General features: G+C 38.9%; 3 protein-coding genes across 3 annotated transcripts; all 3 read left to right on the top strand.

The window, feature by feature from the left end:
• Positions 1-173: 173 nt before the first annotated feature.
• On the top strand, positions 174-976 carry MELLADRAFT_93974 (uncharacterized protein; the record flags this gene model as incomplete). The annotated part of the gene is made up of 3 exons (XM_007416711.1): positions 174-416; positions 496-773; positions 844-976. 3 exons carry the CDS (start codon positions 174-176, stop codon positions 974-976), a joined length of 654 nt encoding a protein of 217 aa, XP_007416773.1.
• A 4425-nt stretch (positions 977-5401) lies between these two features.
• MELLADRAFT_112276 (uncharacterized protein) lies at positions 5402-7170 on the top strand (the record flags this gene model as incomplete). Its single annotated transcript, XM_007416727.1, has 4 exons — positions 5402-5420; positions 5507-5770; positions 5846-6921; positions 6991-7170. The coding sequence occupies 4 exons, from the start codon at positions 5402-5404 to the stop codon at positions 7168-7170; spliced, it is 1539 nt and encodes a 512-aa protein (XP_007416789.1).
• Positions 7171-8164: 994 nt separating this feature from the next.
• MELLADRAFT_124198 (uncharacterized protein) lies at positions 8165-9023 on the top strand (the record flags this gene model as incomplete). Its single annotated transcript, XM_007416728.1, has 5 exons — positions 8165-8294; positions 8389-8472; positions 8575-8700; positions 8797-8880; positions 8983-9023. The coding sequence occupies 5 exons, from the start codon at positions 8165-8167 to the stop codon at positions 9021-9023; spliced, it is 465 nt and encodes a 154-aa protein (XP_007416790.1).
• Between the last annotated feature and the right edge of the window lie 3883 nt (positions 9024-12906).

The raw sequence follows: 12906 nt of genomic DNA, 5'->3' as shown, positions 1-12906 counted from the left end.
GTAGCTAAGTTGAGTATGTTAATAATAAATGTAATATGCTTGTAATGATGTTTGCATCATTACAATACCCTCCTCGCCAAACCTTGAGTTGGAATGAAGGATGGCTTCTCTCACTCCTTACACAGGATAAGGATGCAGTGTATAGCCCGGTTCCCATCTCATACCGTGTAGATATGACGTCTCTGATTGGAGTTGGCCGCAACATGAAGTGCTTCAAGGCCAAGTTACTCATTGACAATCAAGTATATAGTGTTGTAGCAAAACACCATATTTCCAAACGCTGTCCTTTAGAACAGTATCAGCGTCAAGCACAGTCATATGTACATGCCGAGGCTGCCATTGAATCCTTCAAGGCTGACGTTTTGTATTACCCAAAATTCACGGCTCTTGACAAGGAGTTGGCCAAAAAGTTGAGAGTACGTGTGGTTTTATTTTGTTCATCTATATCTATCATCTTAACTCACTTTTGATTAATATGATACTTTCATCACACAGATTGCCAAGTGCTGGGTTGTGCAGAAGGTAGGCACCAAAGCCCAAGTTGATGATGCCACTGACTCCGACTTTTGGCTTTTTGAAGAAGAATTGGATGGCAAATTTGTCAAGTATATGGGAAATGACAACTTTATTAACAAGCACAGTTGTACTCCCATATACCAAATGATCCACGCCCTTGCACATCATGACCTTCAAGAGAATGGTGGCAGATCATTCGTATGCGACTTACAGGGGGGTGGTGCAACTCTGACTGACCCCGCAGTTAACGATCTTGAGTGAGTGTACTCATCTATCTGAGTCTCAATGTGCCCCATTTTGACGCATGGTTTATATCTTTACCCACAGTAAAACCTTTGGCAGTGGCAACTTGAATTATGAAGGCCTCCGCTTGATGATAGATCAACACCGGGAGAATCAATGGTGTAGAAATTTTGGACTTGACAATATGGAAAAGTTTAAACGACAGCTTGAATTGTGAGGAGCTCAGGGTCCTCTTTTCAATTCAGTCGGGGTCAATCAAATAGAATCAAACACAATTTCGTTCACATTTATATTTTTCATGCGCTCTCGGTCTTTCTTTATTCAACTATTGCTTTCATCTATTGCTTCTACATTCATCAGATCAAGTCGTAACAGATCAGAATAAAACTTAGATTCCTCTAAATAATATCATCCTAGCTTGATTTGCTCAAACTGATAATCAACCTTAACATCACCACCTCCACCAACCAAGAAAATCGAAATTAACCTAGGAATCTGTCAGAGCTATCCAAAATCGACCTAATATCACATCCCAACCTAAACCAATCAGTTGCGATTAAACATTCTAACTCACTCACTGTTTGACTGACCAATTCAGCTTCAATCCTGATTACAATGACAACAATCATCAGTTCTCATTCCTACACCTCGATCTTCAATTTCGATCTCAAATGTCAAATTCCTTATTGTTCAATTTACAAAGTCAAGTTGCAGCTACCTTGTGGCTCGAGGCAATCAATGGTCAAAAAAAATCTGACTATTTTACCTTTCAAGTTGTGTGACTCCTATTATATATCAGACTCGAACCGACTCACACTCTGTCAAGTCCATTCCCTTTCAAGAATCAGCATCCTGTTGACAAAGTGTCATGTCAATGCTCTAATGCTTCATCTTACCAAGCCCTTCCCGCCAGACCTGGCAGTGCCCAACGGACGGATCGACCTGGTATCACCTCTCGCCCCATAAATTTCATTGATTACTACATTTCCTCGATATTCTTCTTTAATCATTGGATTGATTTTGATTAATCTAAGAATATTTAAGAATCCAGAATTCTTTTTGAATTCTGGATTCTTTTACACTCTTTAGTGCTTCTGTTAAATTTGGATACATTTTGATTAGTTTTTGGATTGATTTGATTGAGGTTTGGATTTGGTTTTCATTAATTCCATCTATTGGTACCATAAAACATTCTTTAAATTTCTTATTTCCACCTTTGAAAAAAAAGAATATATATCTGAATTTGCAATCTTTGATAAATATTCATCCAGACATCTGTATCTTACCTTTACCATCACTCAATTTTACAAACCCTTCTTCACTTAAACTCAAACTGATCTTCCAGATCTCTTTTAATCCAAAAACCAATTGATCAAGATCAAAGGACAAATGAAGATTAAGAAATTCATTAAAAATCTTTTGACCTAATTTGATTTCTTCTTGAAAATTCATTTCATGAATCCCTTTAAATTTAGGCAATAATGATTATTATTCATTAAATTTGATGATGATTTTGGATTTTGTAAAGTTTTGATAATTGATGAAGATACAATACAATTCCCAGCCTGTATATAAATTGGTAATTACATCTTTTTAGACATTTTGAAAATTTATATTGTCTCTGAATTTACTTGCTTTGCTACCATAATTGATGTTCTTCAATTCCCAGCCTGTATATAAATTGGTAATTACATCTTTTTAGACATTTTGAAAATATCAATCACTTTTTAAAGTCATTTCTTTGTGAGGATCAATAATATTCAAGGCTACAAGGAATTTCCTAACCCTTGTATGCAGCAATCTTCCACTAAGTACATATATATTCATACATATATACTTTGCCAAATATTTTGAAAAGCTAGGAATAAAAAATTGAGCCAACAAGCAGAAACATCGATTTGTTTCATCATCACATATAAGCAACACAGCACTGATGATACATCACTACTCATATGGATTGAATTGAAGATGAGAGAGTAATCCCAGAACACGGGTGAATACAACCCAAACATTTTCTGAATTGATGGAATCTTCATGATAACCCAATCTTGATATCAACTTTGACACCTGCCATCCAAAAATGGGAGCTGACACCTGCTTTAGCTCCTCTGAATCAGGGTATTTGGTGGCGATAAGGTTGTCAATTGAATCTCTTGAAACATGATTCAAACCCTGGCTACCACCGTAGTTGACGGGAGAATAGTAGCATGTGTCAGGCGAAACACCGGTGGGAAGTTGGGACTCATGGTTCTTTTGTGTTTGGTATGTGTTTTTGCGCTTCACAAAAGAGTCCATTGCACGTTGAACCAGAGGCACCCACAAATGAAGAAATAGTGCCCTAGAAATGCATCTGGTCAGTTACAGTCAATGCAAAGCAAAAAACAAAAACAACATACTGTTGAACTGGATTGGACGGATTGTATACCCCTTCACGGATCTTTGCATTGATCTCATCCCTGAGCACTGTGTTTTTAGCACGCATCAACTGAGACCACAATGACTCTATCTTCTGATTGTGCTGTGAGGTCATGAATAGATGATGCTTATGTGCTTCATCGAGTGGCTCACCACAGAAATAGTGATGCATGAGGGTTTGGAAAGTAGCCATCTCAACTGTCTCACTACCATGGTCAGTTGATGTCCTGTCTGGGAATCCTCCTATGTCTCGAACAAGCTCTAAGTACTGCAATCCAATTCTACGGGGATCATTGTTGCTTGTTGCTACATGTAGGCTGAGAACTTTGCGCGACCAAGCGTCAATGAAACCATAGATTGTGATACCAAAAGGCTTAAGTTTATCATGCACGTCACTAGCCCACAGATGATTAGGACCTGGGACATAGAAAAGGCGTCTTTTGAGCTTCCCTGCTGTCCGTAGAGCTACTCCATTTGGATCAATGATTTTAACTAATTGACGGACTGTCTCTTGATGAATCCTAATGCTATCATCCACCGCCAGATGTTGTTGCATAGTTTGATAGCCTGCGTTCCAATCCTCCCCTTCTATGTGCTCAAGAAGGATACCAACCAGGTCAGCTGGTGTCACTCAACCTTCTTGGATGTCATCTCTGCGCCAGTTGAGACCCATTTCTTTTGACAATTGATTTATGTTGTGCATGTTGATGGGAATATCATATGTGTCATTGATGGCACACAGAGCAATGGGTTTGGTGTCACCAAGAATATAATGCCGTCTCAAGATCCCATAAGTGGTATTCTTTTGATCCGGGGTCATTGATGGTGAGTTTGTTAAGTTGTGCTGCGCTAGGTATTGCTGGAGACTTCTCTTTGAAATTGGGATACCAATATTATGAAGGGCATCTACCATACTGTCCTGTGACATTCTCTGTTGGCAATATTCAGGAAGAAGATGTTCAAGGAGCTGATTTTGGAGTGGGGTGAGGATGTGAGGCCTTTTGATTTCATCTTCATTTTGATTCATAGTATTGAAAATATTGAGAGTCAGGTGTGGAAATCAACAAGTTTGTTCTTGAGAGTGTTCTAGATAAAGTGCTGATTTCAATATAGTGAACTGTGAATGAACAGGAAGTGATAATGTGACGTGGTTGCTCTGGACTGGGTAAGGAGTTTGTCATGATTGATTCAGAGCTCTATTTATAAGCAAAAATGGGTAAGTAAAAAGAAGGTGGATCTCAGGAGAGATGCTGACCCCTATTACAACCATTAGCAGATGCAGCCTGTTTGAAGGCTCACTAGGCTCATGTACGTTTAATTGTTCAGTATTGTTTGTGAACCCCTAACTAACCATCAGCATCTCAGAAGCTATCCTAATCTAATCTACCGGTCTTTAGAATTACAGCTGTTCCAACAAAGATTGTTTTTTTTTGAAAATCTCGCCAATGTGCAAAACCCGGGTTTTGTCCCTCACTTGATTTTGTCTATTTTGTCTCTCCGCTAATTGGAAGAATACAGGAAATAATAAACCTGTAATCAAGTTTTGTCTTTGGTTTCAGCCGCTGCGGAGACAACTTTCTCCAGCAAAAAGTTGTCAACCTTTCTTGAAACGGCTGTAAACGGCTTGGTTGTTTCAATCCAAGCGTTTTGTTCAGTTTGTAGCCAAAGTTGAACTTAGTACCTTCGTAGACAGCGAGAACAGGCACCGTTGAACGCTGATCGATACACAGCCCCAATTGCAATTGGTATCGATCATGATCGTTGATGTGCGTTCAATGAATGATCAATACACAAGTTTATAATCTTTCGTCTTTATTATCCTTTAGCATCGATTAACAGACCGATGGGTGAGGTGGGTGTCTTTCAGAGTGTAGACAGCTACCGATGATAGTGATTTGTGATCATTAAGATGTATGATTTACAAATCACAAAACACAAAACACGCTCGCTGTTTGAGGTTTCGATCCGTGATTATGGGATCATCCAGAATACCATCACAATCAACATCCGAAACCGAGCCAACACCATCAACCTGTTCGAACACTACAATAGAAGTACAGAAAGATATTTCGAAAATATTGCAAGAACCACTGGGCTTATTGAACCAATTAGAAGACTTATTGATATCGAATCCTAAACTACTTCAATCATTAATACGAGAACTCGAAGATCGATCAGAGGAAACATCGATCGTGAATTTCTTCGTGAGTTTATCTATCGTCACTCAATGCTTTGTTCTCTAACACGTTATTGACTGCTCTTTGAAAACCTCCAATTCTTGATTCCTAGGATCAACTTTCACTCGATCTACCTAACAAACTAATTCATTTAGTTTATAGTAGTAATCCCCCAAAACCAACAGAAGATGATGTAACCGATTCGAATACTGATCCTATCATTGGATTATTGAAAACTTTCTCAAGATTTGGAAATTCACGTGAACTCTTTTTGAGTATTACTGGAACGATCTCTACTATTTGTCGTCAGGATACATTTTCAGAAGATGATGATGAAGATGATGATAGCATTCAAGGATTCTCACAACCTTTGATCGGTTCTGGATTTATACTGATTATGGTTGAAATCCTTTCGATTGGTCAGTTTATAAATTTATTACTCTCATTGCAATCCAACGCACATATTGATATTTCCTTATTTTTTCAATCGATAGTACTTAACCGGATCCTCAAAACCTCTAAAAACCCGATATCTTTTTTTCAAACGTATTCGAAAACTACAATCGAACTATTGAAGAACTTACCAAGTTGTTCATCACCTTATCAACACTTGAAATTATTAATCGATCAATCTTTATCAATCTACAACTCAACTCCATCACTCAGATTACACATTATAACGTTTTTACTCTATTCTATTTATTTAGTTATATGCGATAAAAAAATAATTTCATCAGGTAGAACATGTTTTATGAAAAAGTATCCACGTTGGAATAGTAGTTTGGAAAGAATCGACAATTTAGATCACGAAAAAATGCAAAAGATTGAAATCATAGATGAACAAGAGTCTAAGATGATTTGTGATTTGTTAGGAGAATTTGGTTTGAACTTTGGTTTTGATCAAGGTTTTGAGTCAGGGGAACTCGAGAAGGGAATAGAAGTTACAAAAGAGCTCTTGGTTGATTATTTCGGTGATGAAGAAGAGTTAAAGAAGATACTCAGATCGAGTCGGTTTTTGATCTATGCGATGAACCAATTCAATCAATGGGAAGAGACTGGATCAATCGATTCTTCAATTCACATTGATGAAGAAGTTTTAATAGAAGCACTCGAGGACTCTGATACCAATATGATCCAAGCCGGGATATTTATAATCCTCTCGTCTTCTGTTCCTCTAGAAAGTCGAAACTTCAAACTGATAGATTGTTTAGCAACGTGTTCAGTTACAATCTTTTCAGCTGAACTTAGGTTTTTATGTTTTAGAACATTGGTCCACTTGATTGATTCTCTTGAATTCAAGACCAAATTTGACTCTTTCTTACATCTCTTTAACACTAGTTCAAAGTATATCAAATTAGAAAAAGCATTAGTTAATTTGGTCAAAGAGAAAATGGCAGGGTCTTTGGGAAAGGCGACGGAAGATCAAAAGTTTTGGTGGTCTAAGGAATGGGTTTTGAGAGTTCCTGGATTGATTGACTGTACTGATGGAATCAATTCTCAAAACTTGGAACTTGTGATTGAAAAAGTTAATTTTGCTTATTTCTTGTTAAGATCAGATTTTGAAACTCAAGTAAGTTTGGGCATTATCATTTCTGATTTCTTGAGCAGATGAACTAAATTGTTTTGTTTTTGGAAATAGACAGGTATTAAAAATGATGAAATGAAAGAAATGATTACAAGAAACTTGATCATTCCTGCTTCTCAGTTTTCAGAAAATTTTCAGATTGACAAAGAAGTAGATGATGAAGATAAATCTAAAGTTTTAATGATGTTAAATTCTTTAAGATTTAGTTTAAGTTTAATCAATTCTATTGAATAAGTCAAATGAAGAACAAAGACAATCATCACATATACCTTCCTGTGTATTCTGGAATTGGGACCTTTTTTTTTGATTTAAGCTGTTGTGTTGACTTGTTGAAGATTTTTTCAATTTGTTAATTGTTCGATGACACATGTGAATAGTGAATAAAAAGAGGGATTTCAATTAACAAAGTTATGGACCCTGAGGCCTCAGGCTTTCAGCTATGGACCCACAAAAGCTGTCATTGAATCACTGTCTCTGTACTTCATTTCAATCATCTACTTTTCAGGAATAATGTTTTTCCGTGACTTGAAAAGCTTTTATATTTAAGGAAGAAAGCTATTGGGACTTTAACCCGCGATGGAGAGTGCCGGAAAATCTCAAGATCATGGGATGAGTATGCGACATTATTCCAAGTGGTCCGACCCGTAATTTGTGAGGCACTGACAGAGTTTCAAGTCGTGAACAATATCGACAGCTTTGCGATGGTGATCAAGAGACGCATGTCTTGGAGAAATTTACGCGTGCAGCTGGTACCGTTGGAGTAAGCCTTGAAGGTGTATGCATAGAAAAGGCTATGTGTATAGGCGTCCGGATGGCAACTGTCCTCATGAATCCCAAGCCTCAACATGCCTCTATTTTTTGCCACATAAAATGTAGGCAGAATTGTTTAACCATTGTCAGTCACATGTTAGGGTACAGTCTTGCATGGTTGATTATATGTGTGTTGTCAGGACTCAAGAATGCAGTCACCCTCTTCTCCATGGTTACAGTGGGGGGTTCCCTGGAGTCTGTACATCGGTTTGCCAGGCCCGCGACCAGTCAGCTAAACAGGAATCATAAAAACATTCAAAACCCATTTAACAATCAAATAATTGGCACAGGTTGCATCAGTCCCTTTCCCCAGCGAGTTGCAGCACCTTTCCATTTCACTATACAACAATTGCCTTTTCTTCCTCACCTAGGATAAACTTATAGACTTATCAGCGATACACTCAAATTTCACACAGAAATGTATACCTTCAATACTATTGCAAGCTTAGTGCTGTTTGCCGTGACTTGGCAGTTCGTTGGCGCCACGACACTTACGTGTGATCCCACTTGGAATTCTGTACCGTTAGGTACCAATGGAGGAAGGACATGTATGTATCATCTTAACATATTTTGCAGTCGTTTCCTTTTGATTATGTCTTCGTGGGTTAAAGTCATGATCTTTTCCTTTTCTGAATTTATTAGCGTGTCAGGTTGAAAACCAATATTATGGTTGTTACGCAGAGGACTGTTGGACTGGTACACAACCACCAAAGGGAACCAAGAATAGTTGAGTTTTATTTTTTCGATTCTCTTCCTATATAGATCGATTTCAAGTCTCTAACAGCTGGAATATCTTACCACTTCCCTTTTCCTGTACTTTCAACACAGCTTTGAGGATTGTCTTCACAGACTGTTACAGGTATACTAACGAGTTTGGGAATTCCAAGCAGGAGAAAACATCAGTCAAGGTTTGGGCAATGGCTTACTATATGATTCGGAAAAAAGGCCATGTCAGTAAGTAAAGTGTCTCTTTGGTATTTCGGTGCATCGTTCATTGGAGATGTCATGAATTCAACCTCATTATCCAAAATCCTTGATTGATTTCTCTAGATGTGATGGGATTTGAAGAAGGGAAGGCCGACCCAAACCTCATGGCAGGATTCAGATGTCATGATGTGAACACTCCATTGGCACGTGCGTATAGGCTTGAAACTTACTTTTTTGAATAATCTTACAAGCATAAAAGCACTAACTCCCTTTTGATTGTGAAACTATCTACACATTTTCCACTTCCAGAATGCCCATCGGACAGTTGTAGTCTGACTAACGTCCATTAGTGACCAAGGCTGAGACTGAGTGGACTGGTGATATCGGGAATCTGATGACTCACCTACAAATATCGGCTGGACGTTTTGCGTATCTTGGAAGTTGATCGATCGGCCGGACTCGAATACTTCAACCAAAAAAACAATTACAAAATGTACATATCTATCATCACAGAACACCCTTTTATTTAGAAAGATTGGATATCTTTGGTGGGCTCTATTGTAAATAAAAATATTCTGACTTGTATTAACTACATACCTGATCCTTCCTGTGAGCCGCTAAATGTACATCAATTGAAAGTAAAGAGGAGTATTCACGAAGTATACACGCTGAAAAAAGGTCATGAAGACTTCTGTTGCTTCTGTTGGAGGTTGTCTATCTCCTGACACTTCTGATGACGAACATCAGTGACGAACATTATGACAAAGATTCGATTTGCAAACCAATCAAGGTTGAACTTCACAGTCTCAATCGCTTTATCGTATTCACCTGACTCTTCGACAGATACCTTCACCTCTCACAAGTCAGTTGATGCTCAGTTTGATCTTTCCGTTCTCACAAAAGAGTTGCAATTCATTTTAGATGAAGTGATTCAATTGAAGTGTAGAGATGAGGCTGAGCACGATGCTTCGATTATACGTGAACCAGAATCCGCATCATGAGACCAACTCAACATCCTTTCGTTATTTCGTTGGTCTGATGATCTAAAGAGGTTGAAGGACATCACGGACGATCACGGATTGATCTCAAAGGATCGTCTCAGAGTAGAGGTTTTATCGTCAATTGGCTGCCAGCTGGTGTATGCGCTTGTATATATGCTGTGATCGGCAGGAGTTTAGAAATGAGGTCAAATACAGAGTATAAACTTGAACTCGAAGAGCCCCAATGAAGATTTGAACTGACAAGTATCTTCTTCACTTATCATTTCATCAAATCATCATACCAATATCCTAAAATCATGATTCATGGAAAATGTCATTGTGGTATAGTCTTTCTCTTCATTCGCTACTTGATCCCTTCCTTTGACCTTTTAGATTCTCAGTAATGTGGGTTTCCGGTTTCTGTAGGTGATATCACCTTTACCGCCGAGGAAGTTTCTATGAAGGCTGGTTTGATATGCCATTGCATAACTTGTCGAACCATGACATGTAAGACGGTTTCTCAAGTAGTTGATGGATCGTACTTATCATCCGACTCACATCATGACAACTTCCAATCGTTTTCAGCGTCTTTCTCTTATAATTTACAGGCTAGTGCTCAATCAATTAAGATTACTCATGGTCAACCGAAAGTATATAAAGACACGACGAGTGACAGTGGAAAACCTGTTTATCGGTTTGTGATCAACTCTCGATTGATCGATCGTTCTCAGATAGAATGATCAGCTCAAAACCATTCGCTGAAATTCTTTTTTGCATCCTTGCTGATTGATTTCGAAGAAACTTTTGTGGAGCCTGTGGGACCGCTTTGTTCAGGTTAGTTGAATTCTATTCAAGATTTCCCAAAAAAAAAACACTTCGAATGGGATTCATTGACCGAATGCAATTTTGATGACCGTCAGTCGCTTAGAAGTGATACCAGATGGAGCGATGATCAAAGTAGGATGTATTCAAGAATCTGACGCTGTAGAACCACAAAGCGAAGTCTATGTAGAACGTGCTCTAGAAGGTCTAGGATTGTGAGTCGAATCACAATTCTTTAACTTTATAGCTTTTTTTTTCTGAGAGGTGAAATCTTAGATTCATTCATTAAAAATTGATCGAAATTTTAACCTGATTGCATTGTTCTCTTTGTTTTTTAGAGCTGGGAATAATAAAAATACGAAATCATTCGAAGGCATGATGAGAAAAGAAGTTTAAGTAAAGAACTCATTTCTGCACATTTCTTTTTTTTTTGGCTTTTTTACACATTATTATTTTGTTTTCAAATCCAAAATATAAACTATTAATCTTTGTATGAATCTCATAGTAAAGCCATGTGTAGGAGAGTTGATGAGGCTTCCACTGTTGAATGCCATCAAAGGGGGTAAAAATCTTATCTTGCAATCCAAAATCCACCCATGGTACGTGATCCAAACATGCGACAAATTTGGTAAACATCCCGGTTCTATTTTCAAGCGTGGTAAACTGAACAATCTTAAAGACAGAGATTCTAAAGTATGGCCATTTTGCAATACAGCAGACAACGATGCTGAGTCATTCCTCACACATCTCATCAAGGTTCATTCAATCGATGAAGTTCTGAGATTTTTTATACATTTAATTGCGACTACCATGCTATCCAAAAACCCAACTGAGTGAGCAAAAATCAACTTCAAATCAACAAATCTTGAACCACACAAACTAATTAAATCCGCCGCATCCGGCATAAAGATGCAGTATAAGTTAGAACTCACTGCACAATTATGTGAAATATGAATTATATGTGAGAAGAATGTTACTTTACATAGCCTGGTGCATTGGGTTCCAAATTTAACTACACTCCCATTTCTGTAATGTACCAGCTACTACAAGAAGGATTGGGTCTGTGACTCAGGGGGGTCAAGAAGACCACGAATCAGCAATTAGTCACGTGACCCGATCCGTGACTGCGCAAGTACTCGTCCAGATTTCAAAATCTCATTATCCTAATCTTTTCGACCCCATCGAACCACCTTCTCCACGCGATAACGGCCGTTATGGAGGTCGACGACGCGCCGGATACGGGCCAGAAGGAGAAGAGTGTTCCAAAGAACACTACTCCAACTCGCGACGCGTCCAACGCGTTTATCAATCCGGTCGGGCCCCAAGAAAGGACCAAATCGTCCATCCCCCCTACTCCTCTCGTTTTCGATAAAACGAAACTCAGCCAAGGGTTGACTCAATCTCCCTCGATTCAGGCTTCCGATCTTGGAAGCTTCTCGAAGAAGAGAAGTCGTCTTGAAACGCCGGGCGTAACCGCCGAATATCAAGCTGCCGAGTTAACGGGCACACCGAGATCGAACAGAATGCATGATCTGTTCCCAGGAGTTGCCGAACCTACGTCACTCAAGGACATGGTAAGCAAACTCCTGGAGGTGATCAAAGCGGGTTTCCCACTCGCCAATAAGTCCGCTAGGACCAAGCAGATTTCGGTTGACGTAGAATCTGCTGCAGATATTCTCGTCTTAACCGGTGCCGTATATGATAGAATCATGTATGAAGACGCTCGTCGTAATTACACAACGCCTGAAGCGTTAAGCGGTCAAACCCAGAAACGCTCAATAATATTCAAGGGTAAAGAGACCGACGATACATTAAATATGATCGTTGAGCAACTCGCCATACTCACCACAACAATGGGACAGAAGAACATACCTGTACCCTCAAAAAAGACACCAACGACTCCATCGTATGCACTAGCAGCATCTAAACATGCTCCAACAACTGGCAAGACGACCACTCTGCCGCCAAAACCAAAAGCTAAATCGGCTAAAACGCCACCAAAAACAAGGCCTACTAACACCATAACGTTAGTTCACGAAGTGGGGGCTGAAATCACGCACCCTGATTTACCCAATGCCAAACTCATCCAAGAGATCAATGTGGCGCTCAGAGCTTATCAGGTAAAAATGAAACCTGAGGACACTGAGGCTATAGAAGCAAAGAGCGTGCGACGCCATCCGTCAAACGACATTGATATATATTTCGAGACAGCGGCACACGCTACCAAAGTGCGAACCCTGCCCAATTTATGGGTTCAAGGTTTTTCCAAATCTTTAAAAATGAAAGAATCTAGACACAAAATCATAGTGAATGGAATACCTACAACATTTGATCCAGACCTATCAGACCATAGAGAAGAGTTACAAACAAGTAATAACAATCTTCTCAAAGGCATGAAATTTGTCAGATGGTTGAACCCAAAAGCGCTTAA

Source organism: Melampsora larici-populina, assembly GCF_000204055.1.
Source record: "Melampsora larici-populina 98AG31 unplaced genomic scaffold MELLAscaffold_63, whole genome shotgun sequence".
In the NCBI taxonomy this organism is placed as follows: Eukaryota; Fungi; Basidiomycota; class Pucciniomycetes; order Pucciniales; family Melampsoraceae; genus Melampsora; species Melampsora laricis-populina.
Note: the sequence above shows the minus strand (reverse complement) of the source record. Positions and strands in the feature narration are given on the sequence as shown.